We start from the raw sequence: 19,828 nt of genomic DNA, 5'->3' as shown, positions 1-19,828 counted from the left end.
CAGAGCACTGTACTAAGCGCTTGGGAAGTATAAGTCGGCAACACATGGAGACAGTCCCTAATAATAATAATAATAATAATAATAATAATGATGATGATGGTATTTATTAAGCGCTTACTACGTGCCAGGCACTGTTCTAAGCGCTTGGGGGATACAAGGAGATGAGGTTGTCCCATGTGGGGCTCACAGTCTTCATCCCCATTTTACAGATGAGGGAACTGAGGCACAGAGAAGTGAAGTGACTTGCCCAAGGTCACCCAGCAGACCCAACAGCGGGCTCACAGTCTAGAAGGGATCACATTTATTAAGCGCTTACTATGTGCAAAGCACTGTTCTAAGCGCTGGGGAGTTTACAAGGTGATCAGGTCGTCCCATGGGGGGCTCCCAGTCTTCATCCCCATTTTCCAGATGAGGGAACTGAGGCCCAGAGAAGTGAAGTGGCTCGCCCAAAGTCACCCAGCTGACAAGTGGCAGAGCGGGGATTTGAACCCATGACCTCTGGCGCTGGAGAGTTTACAAGGTGATCAGGTCGTCCCATGTGGGGCTCCCAGTCTTCATCCCCATTTTCCAGGTGAGGGAACTGAGGCCTAGAGAAGTGAAGTGGCTCGCCCAAAGTCACCCAGCTGACAAGTGGCAGAGCGGGGATTTGAACCCATGACCTCGGACTCCAAAGCCCGGGCTCTTTCCACTGAGCCGGTGTTGGGATGGGCGAAATGAATGCTACCTTCTAATAGTAAATCATTAATTATTCATTGGAGTTCACCTTTTTCTCAAGCCAGCCTGGTATCTTGGTACTGAGAGGGGCAGTGACATTGGCATGCCAGGGAGCCTGCCCCATTATCAGTCACTTGTGTTTATAACAATAATAATAATGGTATTTTGTAAGTGCTTACTATGTGCCAAGCACTGTTTTAAGCGCTGGGGGGATACAAGGTAATCAGGTTGTCTTCATCCCCATTTTCCAGATGAGGGAACTGAGGCACAGAGAAGTGAAGTGAATTACCCAAGGTCACACGGCTGACAAGTGGCAGAGCAGGGATTTAGACTGTGAGCCCACTGTTGGGTAGGGACTGTCTCTATATGTTGCCAACTTGTACTTCCCAAGCACTTAGTACAGTGCTCTGCACACAGTAAGCGCTCAATAAATACAATTGATTGATTGATTTGAATCCATGACCTCTGACTCCAAAGACCTGGATCTCTCCACTGAGCCACGCTGCTTTTCGTAGATACAGATTTATACGGGGTAGATACAAGGTGATCAGGTTGTCCCTCATGGGGCTCCTAGTCTTCATCCCCATTTTACAGATCAGGGAACTGAGGCACGGAGAAGTCATGTGACTGGCCCAAGCCACACAGCTGATAGAGAAGCAGCGTGGCTCACTGGAAAGAGCCCAGGCTCGGGAGCCAGAGGTCATGGGTTCAAATCCTCGCTCCTCCAATTATCAATCAATCAATCGTATTTATTGAGCGCTTACTGTGTGCAGAGCACTGGACTAAGTGCTTGGGAAGTACAAGTTGGCAACATATAGAGACGGTCCCTACCCAACAGTGGGCTCAGAGTCTAAAAGGGGGAAGCTGTGTGTCTTTGGGCAAGTCACTTAGTGACCTCATCTGTAAAATGGGGATGAAGACTGTGAGCCCCCCGTGGGACAACCTGATCACCTTGTAACCTCCCCAGCGCTTAGAACAGCGCTTTTTGCATTATTATTATTTAAGTGGCGCAGCGGGGATTAGAACCCGCGACCTCTGACTCCCAAGCCCGGGCTCGTGAGTTTACAGTCTGGAGGACTGTACCCCAAAGAAGAGAGAGACCTCTGAAGAAAGAAATCTCCTTCTTGGCCTTTTCCACAGTTCCAGCCCTGGCAAGTTTCTTTTTAAAAGTGGCTCCAGCTGTCCTGGATGGGCCCAGACTGGATTTTATTGAAAAACTTGTAAAAAGCGTTTTTCACTGAGGATTTATTGCTGAGACGCCGGGACCCGAAGCCAGAGTCCAGATGTGATGGACTTGTTTAATGCTCCACTGGCCTTGAAGGTATCCAAACTACCCGACCTCTAAATAATAATAATAATGATGATGGTATTTGTTAAATAATTACTATGTGCCACCATGCACTGTTCTAAGCGCTGGGGGAGATACAAGGTAATCAGGTTGTCCCAGGTGGGGCTCACAGTCGTCATCTCCATTTTACAGATGAGGTAACTGAGGCACAGAGAATCAATCAGTCAATCGCATTTATTGAGCGCTTACTGTGTGCAGAGCACTGTACTAAGCGCTTGGGAAGTACAAGTTGGCAACATCTAGAGACAGTCCCTACCCAACAGTGGGTTCACAGTCTAAAAGGGGGAGACAGAGAACAAAACCAAACATACTAACAAAATGAAATAAATAGAATAGATCATCATCATCATCAATCGTATTTATTGAGCGCTTACTGTGTGCAGAGCACTGTACTAAGCGCTTGGGAAGTACACGTTGGCAACATATAGAGACAGTCCCTACCCTACAGTGGGCTCACAGTCTAAAAGGGGGAGACAGAGAACAAAACCAAACATACTAACAAAATAAAATAAATAGAATAGATATGTACAAGTAAAATAAATAAATATGTACAAACATATATACAGAGAAGTGAAGTGACTTGCCCAAAGTTACACAGCTGACAAGTGGCGGAGCGGGGATTAGAACCCACGACCTCCGACTCCCAAGCCCGGGCTCCTTCCACTGAGCCACGCTGCTTCTCCTAAAAGTTTACATTGTACTTTGACAGTATAAAATTTTAAAGTATATAATTAGAGAGTCTACTACTCTAAAAGTATACATAATTATGTTGCCAATATGTACTTCCCAAGCGCTTAGTACAGTGCTCTGCACATAGTAAGCGCTCAATAAATACGATTGATGATGATAATAATAATAATAATAATAACGATGGTACTTGTTAAGCGCTTACTATGTGCAAAGCACTGTTCTAAGCGCTGGGGAGGTTACAAGGTGATCAGGTTGTCCCACGGGGGGCTCACAGTTTTAGTCCCCATTTTACAGATGAGGTAACTGAGGCACAGAGAAGTTAAGTGACTTGCCCAAAGTCACACAGCTGACAGTTGGTGGAGCTGGGATTATGGAAGATAACCCCAAAGGCATGTCTTTCTCCTTTTTTTTTTTTCCTTCTCCCCCTCCCCAAAACCCCCTTAACCTTTTTCTAGACCTGTCCCTGTTTCTTTCCTAGGGTCGTCTCCCTTCTGGAGTTTTCCGTATTTTAAAAGTGAAAAAAGGAAGCCCTCACCTCCAGGCCGGACTTCAATTCTCAAGGAGCCCAAAAGTGGGAGGTGAATTTTTATTCTGCGACCTTTCCCAAAGTAGAACTGGATTGGCCTCACTTAAGTTAGTAGTATTTCTTTACTCATTCATTCATTCATTCAATCATATTTATTGAGCGCTTACTGTGTGCAGAGCACTGTACTAAGCGCTTGGGAAGTACAAGTTGGCAACATATACTCCCTAGCGTGTGCAGAGCACTTGGGGCAGAGAATGATGCCGCTACTAGACTTATTTCCCTTCCTTAAAGGAACTTACAGTTTAATGGGTGGCAGATGGAAAACTAAATTGCTAATAGGTAAGAAGGAAAGTATATATGCATATATAATAATAATAATAATAGTATTTGTTAAGCGCTTACTATGTGCAAAGCACTGTTCTAAGCGCTGGGGTGATACAAGGTGATCAGGGTGCCCCACGGGGGGCTCACAGTCTTAATCCCCATTTTCCAGATGAGGGAACTGAGGCACAGAGAAGTGAAGTGACTTGCCCAAAGTCACACAGCTGACAATTTGCAGAGCCGGGATTTGAACCCATGACCTCTGACTCCAAAGCCCGGGCTCTTATCCACTGAGCCACGCTGCTTCTCTATATATGTTGGTACATATTTATTACTCTATTTATTTATTTATTTTACTTGTACATATTTTGTACATAGTACAGTGCTCTGCACATAGTAAGCGCTCAATAAATACGATTGATGATGATGATATCTATTCTATTTATTTTATTTTGTTAGTATGTTTGGTTTTGTCGTCTGTCTCCCCCTTCTAGACTGTGAGCCCACTGTTGTGTAGGGACCGTCTCTATACGTTGCCTACTTGTACTTCCCAAGCGCTTAGTACAGTGCTCTGCACACAGTAAGCGCTCAGTAAATACGATCGATGATGATGAGTGCTTAATAGGGTTCGTACAAAATTGCTGCAGGTTCTTATCATTATATTCATTCGTATTTATTGAGCGCTTACTCTGTGCAGAGCACTGTAAGTATATCAAAAATAAAAATAATGATAGCTTTTGTTAAGCACTTCTGATGTGCCAAGCACTGTGGGGTTACAAGGTAATCAGGTTGTCCCACGTGGGCCTCACGGGCTTTATCCCCATTTTACGGATGAGGTCACTGAGGCCCAGAGAAGTGAAGTGACTTGCCCAAAGTCACACGGCTGACAAGTGGCGGGGCCGGGATTAGAACCTCTGACTCCCAAACCCGGGCTCTTTCCACTGAGCCATGCTGCTTCTTGCTTTGCACATAGTAAGCGCTTAACAAATGCCATTATTATTATTATTCTTAAGTGTGTGTTTGCTGCAAACCTCCTTCCCCTCCCCACAGCACCTGTATATACGTATATATGTTTGTAGGTGCTTATTACCCTATGTATTTATTTGTACATATTGACTATTCTATTTATTTTATTTTGTTAATATGTTTTGTTTTGTTGTCCGTCTCCCCCCTTCTAGACTGTGAGCCCGCTGTTGGGTAGGGGCCGTCTCCAGATGTTGCCAACTTGTACTTCTCAAGCGCTTAGTCCAGTGCTCTGCACATAGTAAGCGCTCAATAAATACGATTGAATGAATGAATCCCCCTGCCCTACCTCCTTCCCCTCCCCACAGCACCTGTATATACGTATATATGCTTGTAGGTACTTATTACTCTATTTTATTTGTACATATTTATTCTATTTATTTTACTTTGTTAATATGTTTTGTTTTGTTTGTATATGTTTGTACAGATTGATTACTCTATTTTGCTCGTACATATTTACCATTCTATTTATTTTATTTTGTTAATGTTTTGTTTTGTTGTCCGTCCCCCCTTCTAGACTGTGAGCCCGCTGTTGGGTAGGGACCGTCTCTAGATGTTGCCAACTTGGACTTCTCAAGCACTTAGTCCAGTGCTCTGCACATAGTAAGCGCTCAATAAATACGATTGAATGAATGAATCCCCCCGCCCTACCTCCTTCCCCTCCCCACAGCACCTGTATATACGTATATATGCTTGTAGGTACTTATTACTCTATTTTATTTGTACATATTTATTCTATTTATTTTACTTTGTTAATATGTTTTGTTTTGTTTGTATATGTTTGTACAGATTGATTACTCTATTTTGCTCGTACATATTTACCATTCTATTTATTTTATTTTGTTAATGTTTTGTTTTGTTGTCCGTCCCCCCTTCTAGACTGTGAGCCCGCTGTTGGGTAGGGACCGTCTCTAGATGTTGCCAACTTGTACTTTTCAAGCGCTTAGTCCAGTGCTCTGCACATAGTAAGCGCTCAATAAATACGATTGAATGAATGAATGAAAACCTGTATATATGTATATGTTTGTACATATTTATTACTCTATTTATTTATTTATTTTACTTGCACATATCTATTCTATTTATTTTATTTTGTTAGTATGTTTGGTTTTGTCGTCTGTCTCCCCCTTCTAGACTGTGAGCCCACTGTTGGGTAGGGACCATCTCTATGTGTTGCCAACTTGTCCTTCCCAAGCGCTTAGTACAGTGCTCTGCACACAGTAAGCGCTCAATAAATACGATTGATTGATTGATTAAAAGGGGGAGACAGAGACCAAAACCAAACATACTAACAAAATAAAATAGACTAGATATGTACAAGTAAAATAACTTGTACTTCCCAAGCGCTTCGTCCAGTGCTGTGCACATAGTAAGCGCTCAATAAATACGTTTAGACTGTGAGCCCGCTGTTGAGTAGGGACTGTCTATGTGTTGCCAACTTGGACTTCCCAATCAATCAATCAATTATACTTATTGAGCGCTTAGTCCAATCAATCAATCAATCAATCAATCGTATTTATTGAGCGCTTACTATGTGCAGAGCACTGTACTAAGCGCTTGGGAAGTACAAATTGGCATCACATAGAGACAGTCCCTACCCAACAGTGGGCTCACAGTCTAAAAGGGGGGCTCACAGTCTAAAAGGTCCAGTGCTCTGTACGCAGTAAGTGCGCAATAAATACGATTGATTGAATGAATGAATGAATGAAAACGGGGACACAGTAAGCGCTCAATAAATACGATCGAATGAATGAATGAAAACGGGGATGAAGACTGTGCGGCTCACGTGGGACCACGTGATCACCTTGTATCCTCCCCAGTGCTTGGCACATAGTAAGCGCTTTAACAAATGCCATCATTATTATTATTATTATTAATTATATCATATATTATATAATATCATATAGCATATATAACTAATATCATCAATATGCCGTAATCATATTACACTATAACATATCATATTTTAATTAATATATCGCAATTATATTATATCTCATATTATAATTAATATATTATGCATTAATTAATATAGGATATTGCAATCATACTATATTATAATATGATATATTATAATTAATACATTACATATTAATTAATGTGATATGACATATCACGATCATATTATGTTATAAAACATATAATTAGTATATCATATATTAATTAATGTGATATATTATGAATATGTTATATTACAATATATTATAATCAACATATCATATATCAATCAATATAATTATTATGATTATGTTATGTTATAATTTCCTATCATAATTTGCACATCGCATATTAATATAAAATGCCATGATTATTTTATACTATGATACATCACACTATAATTAATTGATCATATAATTATCAATTATATAATTATTATCAATTATTATAATTATTCTATAATCATATACTACATTTATGTTAATTATTATTGTCATATTAATATAATATATTACATCATTACTATCATCTTAATATAATACATTACATCACATTATAATTAATTGATCCTATAATTATCAAATATATAACTATACCAATCATTATAACTATAATATAATTATATATCACATACTATATTAATCATTATATAGGACCTATTAATTAATATAATATATAATTATATTGTAGCATATTATAGTATGATTAATATATTATGTATATTAATTATATTATTATTATTATTATTATTATTATTATTATTATTATTTATTAATGAACGGACTAGTAAATTCCCGAGGCTGCTCCCGGGGAATCAGGGGGGCCGGGCGATCCCGTCAGGGGGGCCACGGTCCGCCATCTCCTCCCCTCAGGGCGAGAGGACTACAGTTCCCGGCATGCCCCGGGCGCGCCCCACGAGGCAGGGGCGTCTGCCCAGCTCAAGATGGCGGACGACGGGGAGCCCACCGCCAGGCGGCCGGCCGCCGCCCCTCCGCAGCCGGCGGGGAACGGGGGCGGCCACGGCGACGGCCACGACCGCTGCAGCGACTGCGAGAACGAGGAGGAGGGGGAGAACGGCTACAACCGCCGGTAACGGGCCCCGCGGCGCCCGCAGGCGCCTCCCCGCCGGCTAGGCCTCAGGGCCGGGGGGCGGGCGCTCGGCCCGCGCGGCGCCCTCCGCGCCCGCTCATTGGGCGAGGCCGGGGCGCCCCGCCCGCCGATTGGCTGCCGCCCCCTGTCAATCACCCGGTGGGGCAGCCCCGGGGCCTGCCACCCTCCATCCTCGTCGGTTCACCTCATGATGAGAAGAATCGTGAATCAGTCGTATTTTTTGAGCGCTTACTGTGTGCAGAGCACTGGGCTAAGCGCTTGGGAAGGCCAAATTGACAATCAATCAATCGTATTTATTGAGAGCTTACTGTGTGGAGAGCACTGGGCTAAGCGCTTGGGATGTCCAAGTTGGCAATCGTATTTATTGAGCGCTTACTGTGTGCAGAGCACTGGGCTAAGCGCTTGGGAAGTCCAAGTAGGCAAGCAGTCGTATTTATTGAGCGCTTACTGTGTGCAGAGCGCTGGACTAAGCGCTTGGGAAGGCCAAGTTGGCAATCAGTCGTATTTATTGAGCGCTTACTGTGTGCAGAGCGCTGGACTAAGCGCTTGGGAAGTCCAAATTGGCAATCAATCAATCAGTCGTATTTATTGAGCGCTTACTGTGTGCAGAGCACTGGACTAAGCGCTTGGGAAGGCCAAGTTGGCAATCAGTCGTATTTATTGAGCGCTTACTGTGTGCAGAGCGCTGGACTAAGCGCTTGGGAAGTCCAAGTTGGCAATCAATTAATCGTATTTATTGAGCGCTTACTGTGTGCAGAGCGCTGGACTAAGCGCTTGGGAAGGCCAAGTTGGCAATCAGTCGTATTTATTGAGCGCTTACTGTGTGCAGAGCACTGGACTAAGCGCTTGGGAAGGCCAAGGTGGCAATCAGTCGTATTTATTGAGCGCTTACTGTGTGCAGAGCACTGGACTAAGCGCTTGGGAAGTCCAAGTTGGCAATCAATCAATTGTATTTATTGAGCAATTACTGTGTGCAGAGCACTGGACTAAGCGCTTGGGAAGTCCAAGGTGGCAACAGATAGAGACTAGACTGTGAGCCCACTGTTGGGTAGGGACCGTCTCTATATGTTGCCACCTTGGACTTCCCAAGCGCTTAGTCCAGTGCTCTGCACACAGTAAGCGCTCCATAAATACGATTGGTTGGTTGATTGATTGATTGATAAGGCTGTGAGCCCACTGTTGGGTAGGTTCTGTCTTTATATGTTGCCAACTTGGACTTCCCAAGCGCGTAGTCCAGTGCTCTGCACACAGTAAGCACTCAATAAAGACGATTGATTGATTGATTGATAAGGCTGTGAGCCCACTGCTGGTTAGGGACCGTCTCTATATGTTGCCAACTTGTCCTTCCCAAGCGCTTAGTCCAGTGCTCTGCACACAGTAAGCGCTCCATAAATACGATTGATTGGTTGATTGATTGATAAGACTGTGAGCCCACTGTTGGGTAGGGACCGTCTCTAGATGTTGCCAACTTGGACTTCCCAAGCACGTAGTCCAGTGCTCTGCACACAGTAAGCGCTCAATAAAGACGATTGATTGATTGATAAGACTGTGAGCCCACTGTTGGGTAGGGACCGTCTCTATATGTTGCCACCTTGGACTTCCCAGGCGCTTAGTCCAGTGCTCTGCACACAGTAAGCGCTCCATAAATATGATTGACTGGTTGATTGATTGATAAGGCTGTGAGCCCACTGTTGGGTAGGGACTGTCTTTATATGTTGCCAGCTTGGACTTCCCAAGCGCATAGTCCAGTGCTCTGCACACAGTAAGCGCTCAGTAAAGACGATTGATTGATTGATAAGACTGTGAGCCCACTGTTGGGTAGGGACCGTCTCTATATGTTGCCAACTTGTCCTTCCCAAGCGCTTAGTACAGTGCTCTGCACACAGTAAGCGCTCAATAAATATGATTGAATGAATGAATCTCCATTTTATTCATTCATTCAGTTGTATTTATTGAGCGCTTACTGTGTGCAGAGCACCGTATAATAGTGGCATTGGTTAATAATAATAATGATGGCATTTATTAAGCGCTTACTATGTGCAAAGCATCGTTCTAAGCGCAGAGGAGGTTACAAGGTGATCAGGTTGTCCCAGGGGGGGCTCACAATCTTCATCCCCATTTTACAGATGAGGAAACTGAGGCCCAGAGAAGTGACTCGCCCAAAGTCACCCAGCTGACAAGTGGCGGAGCCGGGATTTGAACCCCTGACCTCTGACTCCAAAGCCCGGGCTCTTTCCATTGAGCCATGCTGCACTTACTATGTGCCAAGCACTGTTCTAAACGCTGGGGGGGAGATTCAAGGTGATCAGGTTGTCCCACGCGCGGCTCACCGGCTTCATCCCCATTTTGCGGATCAGGTCACTGAGGCCCAGTTAATAATAATGGTGGCATTTTTTAAGCGCTTATTAAGGGCCCAGCACTGTTCTAAGCGCTGGGGGGGAGATCCAAGGTGAGCAGGTTGTCCCACGTGGGGCTCATGGTCTTCATCCCCATTTTCCAGATGAGGGAACTGAGGCCCGGTTAATAATAATGGTGGCATTTTTTAAGCGCTTATTACGGACCCAGCACTGTTCTAAGCGCTGGGGAGAGATCCAAGGTCAGCAGGTTGTCCCACGTGGGGCTCACAGCCTTCATCCCCATTTTGCAGATCAGGTCACTGAGGCCTAGTTAATAACAATGGTGGCATTTTTTAAGCGCTTATTATGGGCCCAGCACTGTTCTAAGCACTGGGGGGGAGATCCAAGGTGAGCAGGTTGTCCCACGTGGGGCTCATGGTCTTCATCCCCATTTTCCAGATAAGGGAACTGAGGCCCAGTTAATAATAATGGTGGCATTTGTTCAGCGCTTATTAACAATCAATCAATCGTATTTATTGAGCACTTACTGTGTGCAGAGCACTGTACTAAGCGCTTGGGAAGTCCAAGTTGGCAACATATAGAGACGGTCCCTACCCAACAGTGGGCTGCGCTGGGGGGAGATCCAAGGTGAGCAGGTTGTCCCACGTGGGGCTCACCGGCTTCATCCCCATTTTCCAGATGAGGGAACTGAGGCCCAGTTAATAATCATAATAATAATGGTGGCATTTGTTAAGCGCTTATTATGGGCCCAGCACTGTTCTAAGCACTGGGGAGAGATCTAAGGTGAGGCAGGTTGTCCCATGTGGGGCTCACCGGCTTCATCCCCATTTTCCAGATGAGGGAACTGAGGCCCAGTTAATAATAATGGTGGCATTTGTTCGGCGCTTATTATGTGCCAAGCACTGTTCTGAGCGCTGGGGAGAGATCTAAGGTGATCAGGTTGTCCCATGTGGGGCTCACAGTCTTCATCCCCATTTTGCAGATCAGGTCACTGAGGCCCAGTTAATAGTAATAATAGTGGTGGCATTTGTTAAGCGATTATTAAGTGCCAAGCACTATGAGCCCACTGTCGGGTAGGGACCGTCTCTAGATGTTGCCAACTTGGACTTCCCAAGCGCTTAGTACAGTGCTCTGCACACAGTAAGCGCTCAATAAATACTATTGATTGTTCTGAGTGCTGGGGGGAGACCCAAGGTCAGCAAGTTGTCCCACGTGGGGCTCACAGTCTTCATCCCCATTTTCCAGATGAGGGAACTGAGGCCCAGTTAAACATAATAATACTGGCATTTGTTAAGCGCTTACTATGGGCCCAGCACTGTTCTAGGCGCTGGGGGAGATAGAAGGTGATCAGGTTGTCCCACGTGGGGCTCACCCTCTTCATCCCCATTTTACAGATGAGGGAACTGAGGCCCGGAGAATAATAATTGCAAGTTGTGATTCGCCTTGCGATAAAACCTTGTGCGGGGAGGGCCTCCCCCTCGTCATTAGGGGAGCAAGGCCTAATTAGTCGTTAAGTTTAATATTGGCCCCGTCAGAGCTCTGCCATCCGTCAAAGGTACCCCTAAATCAATCGTATTTATTGAGCGCTTACTGTGTGCAGAGCACTGTACTAAGCGCTTGGGAAGTCCAAGTTGGCAACATAAAGAGACAGTCATCATCATCAGTCGTGTTTATTGAGCGCTTACTGTGTGCAGAGCACTGGACTAAGCGCTTGGGAAGTCCAAGTTGGCAACATAAAGAGACAGTCATCATCATCAATCGTATTTATTGAGCGCTTACTGTGTGCAGAGCACTGGACTAAGCGCTTGGGAAGTCCAAGTTGGCAACATAAAGAGACAGTCATCATCATCAATCGTATTTATTGAGCGCTTACTGTGTGCAGAGCACTGTACTAAGCGCTTGGGAAGTCCAAGTTGGCAACATATGGGGACGGTCCCTACCCAACAGTGGGCTCACAGTCTAAATCCATAGAGCGATGGATAAGTTCCGTGTACATATGCCTGGCAGTGTAGAAGATGCCACTGGTGGTGAAATTCAGCGCCCACGGGTGACGGGAAGGGCCCATGTAAGTCATCTCCGGGTGTGTTGTGGGTTTTAAGGGAGGCCTTTATCTGAACCCAAGTCAGCCACGTGGGTCGGTGTATGGGTGTATATGTTGCCAACCCGTACTTCCCAAGCGCTTAGTACAGTGCTCTGCACACAGTAAGCGCTCAATAAATATGATTGAATGAATGAATGAATGGTTCCTCCATAGGAGTGATGGGCAAGGTGTATCGGGGGCAGGGGAGTTGTGAATAATAATAATAATAACGATGGCATTTGTTAAGCGCTTACTATGTGCCAGGTACTGTTCTAAGCACTGGGGTAGATACAAGATGATCAGGTTGTCCAGTGTGGGGGGTCACGGTCTTCATCCCCATTTTCCAGATGAGGGAACTGAGGCCCGGAGAAGTGAAGTGACTTGCCCAAAGTCACCCAGCTGACAAGTGGCAGAGCCGGGATTCGAACCCACGACCTCTGACTCCCAACCCCGGGCTCTTTCCACTGAGCCACGCTGGTGTTTATTAAGGTTGTTATTATTATTATGCTTATTATTTATGAATAATGGTGTTTATTAAGCACTTCCTATGGAGCTAAGCTTCATTCATTCATTCAGTCGTGCTTATTGGGCGCTTACTGTGTGCAGAGCACTGGACTGAGCACTTTGGAAGTCCAGGTTGGCAACGTATAGGGACAGTCCCTACCCACAATGGGCTCTGAGTCTAGAAGGGAGAGATTCGTTCATTCAGTCGTATTTATTGAGCGCTTACTGTGTGCAGAGCACTGTACTAAGCGCTTGGGAAGTACAAGTCGGCAACGTATAGAGCTGCTCTCTACCCAACAACGGGCTCAGAGTCTAGAAGGGAGAGATAATAATAATAATAGTGATAGCATTTATTAAGTGCTTACTATGTGCAAGGCACTGTTCTAAGCGCTGGGGAGGTTACAAGGTGATCAGGTTGTCCCACAGGGGGCTCACAGTCTTCATCCCCATTTTACAGATGAGGTAACTGAGGCACAGAGAAGTTAAGTGACTTGCCCAGAGTCACACAGCTGACAGTTATCGGAGCCAGGATTTGAACCCATGACCTCTGACTCCAAAGCCCGGGCTCTTTCCACTGAGCCATGCTGCTTCTCTATAATGATGGCATTTATTAAGCGCTTACTATGTGCAAAGTGCTGTTCTAAGCGTTGGGGAGTTTACAAGGTGATCAGGTGGTCCCACATGGGGCTCACAGTCTTCATCCCTATTTTACAGATGAGGGAACTGAGGCACAGAGATGTTAAGTGACTTGCCCAAAGTCACCCAGCTGGCAATTGGCGGAGCCGGGATTTGAACCCATGACCTCGGACTCTGAAGCCCGGGCTCTTTCCACTGAGCCACGCTGCTTCTCTATAATGATGGCATTTATTAAGTGCTTACTATGTGCAAATAATAATAATCATAACGATGATGTTATTTATTAAGCGCTTACTATGTGCAAAGCACTGTTCTAAGCGCTGGGGAGGTTACAAGGTGATCAGGTTGTCCCACATGGGGCTCACAGTCTTCATCCCCATTTTGCAGATGAGGGAACTGAGGCACAGAGATGTTAAGTGACTTACCCAAAGTCACACAGCTGACAATTGGCAGAGCCGGGATTCGAACCCATGACCTCTGACTCCAAAGCCCGGGCTCTTTCCACTGAGCCACGCTGCTTCTCCGGAATTGGAAATCTGTAGTCGGCAGGATTCGAACCTGCGCGGGGAAACCCCAATGGATTTCTAGTCCATCGTCTTAACCACTCGGCCACAACTGCTACATTCATTCATTCATTCAGTCAGTCGTATTTATTGAGCGCTTACTGTGTGCAGAGCACTGTACTAAGCGCTTGGGAAGTACAAGTTGGCAACGTATAGAGCCGGTCCCTACCCAACAACAGGCTTAGAGTCTAGAAGGGAGAGATTCATTCATTCATTCATTGTTGTATTTATTGAGCGCTCACTGTGTGCACAGCGCTGTAATAATAATAATAATGATGGTATTTATTAAGCGCTTACTATGTGCAAAGCACTGTTCTAAGCGCTGGGGAGGTTACAAGGTGATGGGGTTGTCCCGGGGGGGACTGTACTAAGCGCCATATTTGAGCGCTTACTGTGTGCCGAGCACTGGACTAAGCGCTTGGGAAGTCCAAGTTGGCAACACCTAGAGACGGTCCCTACCCAACAGCGGGCTCACAGTCTAGAAGGGGGAGACACAACATAACAAAACATATTAACAAAATAAAATATTGGCAATTTATGTTGCCATCTTGGACTTCCCAAGCGCTTAGTACAGTGCTGTGCACCCAGTAAGCGCTCAATAAATACGATTGATGGTGGGCGGAATCGCCGCGGCCCTCCGCCGGCGCTGGGCTTCCAAAACCAATCAATCAATCAATCAATTGTATTTATTGAGCGCTTACTGTGTGCCGAGCACTGTACTAAGCGCTTGGGAAGTACAAGTTGGCAACATATAGAGACGGTCCCTACCCAACAGTGGGCTCACAGTCTATTTATTTTACTTGTACATATCTATTCTATTTATTTTATTTTGTTAGTATGTTTGGTTTTGTTCTCCGTCTCCCCCTTTTAGACTGTGAGCCCGCTGTTGGGTAGGGACCGTCTCTAGATGTTGCCAATTTGTTCTTCCCAAGCGCTTAGTACAGTGCTCTGCACACAGTAAGCGCTCAATAAATACGATTGATGATGATAAAAAGTGGGCTCACAGATGAGAGAGAGGAAGGAAAGAGACTCCTCCTCGTGGGGAACAAATGGGCTTTCTAATTTTATTTCCCAATTAAGAGGAGCTTAAAAAAGGAAACTAATCAAGGGCCGCTTCATGGTGGGGCCGGAGCGGGAATGAGGGGGGATGAGAGGGCCTATTTTCGGGGCGGTCCTGCTCGGGGCTAACGGCTTTTGCTGATTTCTTGCTGATTTTTCACATTTTCGAGGCCCCGGGCCCCCCCCCCCCGGTTTTCTTCCGGAGGCTGCAGGCAAGCCCTGCTCCCGGGGAGCCAAGCAGGCCGAAAGCTGCCGTCCCAAACTCTGCGGAAATCAATAATAATAACGTTAATAATTGTGGTTTTATCACACTGCTGAGAACTCACCTCCTCCAGGAGGCCTTCCCAGACTGAGCCCCTTCCTTCCTCTCCCCCTCATCCCCCTCTCCATCCCCCCATCTTACCTCCTTCCCTTCCCCACAGCACCTGTATATATGGATATATGTTTGTACATATTTATTACTCTATTTATTTCACTTGTACATATCTATTCTATTTATTTTATTTTGTTAGGATGTTTGGTTTTGTTCTCTGTCTCCCCCTTTTAGACTGTGAGCCCACTGTTGGGTAGCGACTGTCTCTAGATTTGTACTTCCCAAGCGCGTAGTACAGTGCTCTGCACATAGTAAGCGCTCAATAAATACGATTGATGATGATGATTTATTTTACTTGTACATATCTATTCTATTTATTTTATTTTGTTTGTCTGTTTGGTTTTGTTCTCTGTCTCCCCCTTTTAGACTGTGAGCCCACTGTTGGGTAGCGACTGTCTCTAGATGTTGCCAATTTGTACTTCCCAAGCGCTTAGTACAGTGCTCTGCACATAGTAAGCGCTCAATAAATACGATTGATGATGATGATTTATTTTACTTGTACATATCTATTCTATTTATTTTATTTTGTTTGTCTGTTTGGTTTTGTTCTCTGTCTCCCCCTTTTAGACTGTGAGCCCGTTGTTGGGTAGCGACTGTCTCTAGATGTTGCCAATTTGTACTTCCCAAGCGCTTAGTACAGTGCTCTGCACATAGTAAGCGCTCAATAAATACGATTGATGATGATGATTTATTTTACTTGTACATATCTATTCTATTTATTTTATTTTGTTAGGATGTTTGGTTTTGTTCTCCGTCTCCCCCTTTTAGACTGTGAGCCCACTGGTGGGTAGGGACTGTCTCTAGATGTTGCCGATTTGTACTTCCCAAGCGCTGAGTACAGTGCTCTGCACATAGTAAGCGCTCAATAAATACGATTGATTGATTGCTTTCGAAGCGCTTACTTTGTGCCACTTGTCTGCTGTGTGACTTTGGGCAAGTCACTTCACTTCTCTGGGCCTCAGTTCCCTGTATATACTAATGATAGCATTTATTAAGCGCTTACTCTGTGCAAAGCACTGTTCTAAGCGCTGGGGAGGTTACAAGGTGATCAGGTTGTCCCAAGGGGGGCTCCCAGTCGTTATCCCCATTTTACAGTTGGGGGAACTGAGGCCCAGTTCCTTTTAAGCCCTGGGGTAGATACAGTGTAATCGGGTTGTCCCACGTGGGGCTCACAGTCTTCACCCCCGTTTTACAGATGAGGGAACTGAGGCCCAGAGAAGTTAAGCGACTTGCCCAAGGTCACACAGCAGCCGAGTGGCAGAGCCGGGATTAGAACCCACACCCCCTGACTCGCAAGCCTGTGCTCTTCCGCAGAGCCACGCTGCTTCTCCTGCACCCGGCCTGATTATCATCATCATCATCAATCGTATTTATTGAGCGCTTACTATGTGCAGAGCACTGTACTAAGCGCTTGGGAAGTACATTATTGTACTCTACATATAAGTGATTATCTTATATCTTCCCCAGGGCTTAAATAATAATTCATTCATTCATTCAGTAGCATTTATTGAGCACTTACTGTGTGCAGAGCACTGTACTAAGCGCTTGGGAAGTCCAAGTTGGCAACCTATCGAGACGGTCCCTACCCAACAGCGGGCTCACAGTCTAGGATAATATAATAGCATTTGTTGAGCACTTACTATGCGCAAACCACTGTATATATATGTATATCCTGTGTATATGTATAGATGTTTGTACATATTTATTACTCTACTTATTTAGAGAAGCAGCGTGGCTCAGTGGAAAGAGTATGGGCTTTGGAGTCAGAGGTCATGGGTTCAAATCCCGGCTCTGCCAGTTGTCAGCTGTGTGACTTTGGGCAAGTCACTCAGCTTCTCTGGGCCTCAGTTCCCCCATCTGTAAAATGGGGATGAAGACTGTGAGCCCCCCTTGGGACAACCTGATCACCTTGTAACCTCCCCAGCGCTTAGAACAGTGCTTTGCACATAGTAAGCGCTTAATAAATGCTATCATTATTATTATTATTATTTATCTATTTATTTTACTTGCACATATCTATTCTATTTATTTTATTTTGTTAGTATGTTTGGTTTTGTTCTCCGTCTCCCCCGTTTAGACTGTGAACCCACTGTTGGGTAGGGACCGTCTCTATATGTTGCCAACTTGGACTTCCCAAGCGCTTAGTACAGTGCTCTGCACACAGTAAGCGCTCAATAAATACGATCGATTGATTCCCTCATCTGTAGCCCGCTGTTGGGTATACACCTGTATATATCTGTATATATGTTTGTATGCATTTATTACTCTATTTTACTTGTACATATTGAGAAGCAGCGTGGCTCAGTGGAAAGAGCCCGGGCTTTGGAGTCCGAGGTCATGGGTTCGAATTCTGGCTCCACCACTTGTCAGCCGGGTGACTTTGGGCAAGTCACTTCACTTCTCTGGGCCTCAGTTCCCTCATCTGTAGCCCGCTGTTGGGTATATACCCGTATATATCTGTATATATGTTTGTACTTATTTATTACTCTATTTATTTTACTTGTACTATATCTGTATATATGTACGTATTTATTACTCTATTTTACTTGTACATATTGAGAAGCAGCGTGGCTCAGTGGAAAGAGTCCAGGCTTTGGAGTCCGAGGTCGTGGGTTCGAATCCCGGCTCCACCACTTGTCAGCCGGGTGACTTTGGGCAAGTCGCTTCACTTCTCTGGGCCTCAGTTCCCTCACCTGTAGCCCGCTGTTGGGTATATACCCGTATGTATCTGTATATATGTTTGTACGTATTTATTACTCTATTTATTTTACTTGTACTATATATGTATATATGTTTGACGTATTTATTACTCTGTTTTACTTGTACCTATTGAGAAGCAGCATGGCTCAGTGGAAAGGGCCCGGGCTTTGGAGTCCGAGGTTGTGGGTTCGAATCCCGGCTCCACCACTTGTCAGCCGGGTGACTTTGGGCAAGTCACTTCACTTCTCTGGGCCTCAGTTCCCTCATCTGTAGCCCACTGTTGGGTATATACCCGTATATATCTGTATATATGTTTGTACGTATTTATTACTCTATTTTACTTGTACTATATATGTATATATGTTTGTACATATTCATTACTCTATTTTACTTGTACATATTGAGAAGCAGTGTGGCTCAGTGGAAAGAGCCCGGACTTTGGAGTCCGAGGTCGTGGGTTCGAATCCCAGCTCCACCACTTGTCAGCCGGGTGACTTTGGGCAAGTCACTTCACTTCTCTGGGCCTCAGTTCCCTCATCTGTAGCCCGCTGTTGTGTATATACCCGTATATATCTGTATATATGTTTGTACGTATTTATTACTCTATTTTACTTGTACTATATATGTATATATGTTTGTACATATTTATTACTCTATTTTACTTGTACATATTGAGAAGCAGCGTGGCTCAGTGGAAAGAGCCCGGACTTTGGAGTCCGAGGTCGTGGGTTCGAATCCCAGCTCCACCACTTGTCAGCCGGGTGACTTTGGGCAAGTCACTTCACTTCTCTGGGCCTCAGTTCCCTCATCTGTAGCCCGCTGTTGTGTATATACCCGTATATATCTGTATATATGTTTGTACGTATTTATTACTCTATTTTACTTGTACTATATATGTATATATGTTTGTACATATTTATTACTCTATTTTACTTGTACATATTGAGAAGCAGCGTGGCTCAGTGGAAAGAGCCCGGACTTTGGAGTCCGAGGTCGTGGGTTCAAATCCCAGCTCCGCCACTTGTCAGCCGGGTGACTTTGGGCAAGTCACTTCACTTCTCTGGGCCTCAGTTCCCTCATCTGTAGCCCGCTGTTGGGTATATACCCGTATATATCTGTATATATGTTTGTATGTATTTATTGCTCTATTTATTTTACTTGTACTATATATGTATATATGTTTATACATATTTATTACTCTATTTTACTTGTACATATTGAGAAGCAGCATGGCTCAGTGGAAAGAGCCCGGGCTTTGGAGTCCGAGGTCATGGGTTCGAATCCCTGCTCCGCCACTTGTCAGCCGGGTGACTTTGGGCAAGTCACTTCACTTCTCTGGGCCTCAGTTCCCTCATCTGTAGCCCACTGTTGGGTATATATCTGTATATATGTATATATGTTTGTACGTATTTATCACTCTATTTTACTTGTACATATTGAGAAGCAGCGTGGCTCAGTGGAAAAGAGCCCCGGCTTTGGAGTCAGAGGTCATGGGTTCAAATCCCGGCTCTGCCAACTGTCAGCTGTGTGACTTTGGGCAAGTCACTTCACTTCTCCGGGCCTCAGTTCCCTCATCTGTAAAATGGGGATGAAGACTGGGAGCCCCCCCGTGGGACAACCTGATCATCTTGGAACCTCCCCAGTGCTTAGAACAGTGCTTTGCACATAGTAAGCGCTTAATAAATGCCATCATTATTATTATTATTACCAAGCACTGTTCTAAGCGCTGGGGTAGATACAAGGGCAAGTCACTTAACTTCTCTGTGCCTCAGTTACCTCATCTGTAAAATGGGGATGAAGACTGTGAGCCCCACATGGGTCAACCTGATCACGTTGTATTCCCCCCCAGCGCTTAGAACGGTGCTTTGCACATAGTGAGCGCTTAA

The 19,828-nt window shown here is 44.9% G+C and overlaps 1 protein-coding gene and 1 non-coding gene across 2 annotated transcripts in view; one reads left to right on the top strand and one right to left on the bottom strand.

Moving 5' to 3' along the window:
- The window catches only part of NMT1 (N-myristoyltransferase 1), an 89,920-nt gene that overhangs the window by 273 nt on the left and 69,819 nt on the right, over positions 1-19,828 (top strand). Inside the window, exon 2 of the mRNA XM_038754272.1 lies at positions 7,433-7,649. Coding sequence (XP_038610200.1) covers positions 7,433-7,649 — 217 coding nt within the window. The remainder of the gene's footprint in view (positions 1-7,432; positions 7,650-19,828) is intronic.
- Positions 13,785-13,866, bottom strand: TRNAS-AGA. The gene has a single exon. It is a non-coding gene; the product is annotated as a tRNA-Ser (tRNA).

This window comes from Tachyglossus aculeatus, chromosome 11 (genome assembly GCF_015852505.1).
Source record: "Tachyglossus aculeatus isolate mTacAcu1 chromosome 11, mTacAcu1.pri, whole genome shotgun sequence".
Classification (NCBI taxonomy): domain Eukaryota; kingdom Metazoa; phylum Chordata; class Mammalia; order Monotremata; family Tachyglossidae; genus Tachyglossus; species Tachyglossus aculeatus.
Note: the sequence above shows the minus strand (reverse complement) of the source record. Positions and strands in the feature narration are given on the sequence as shown.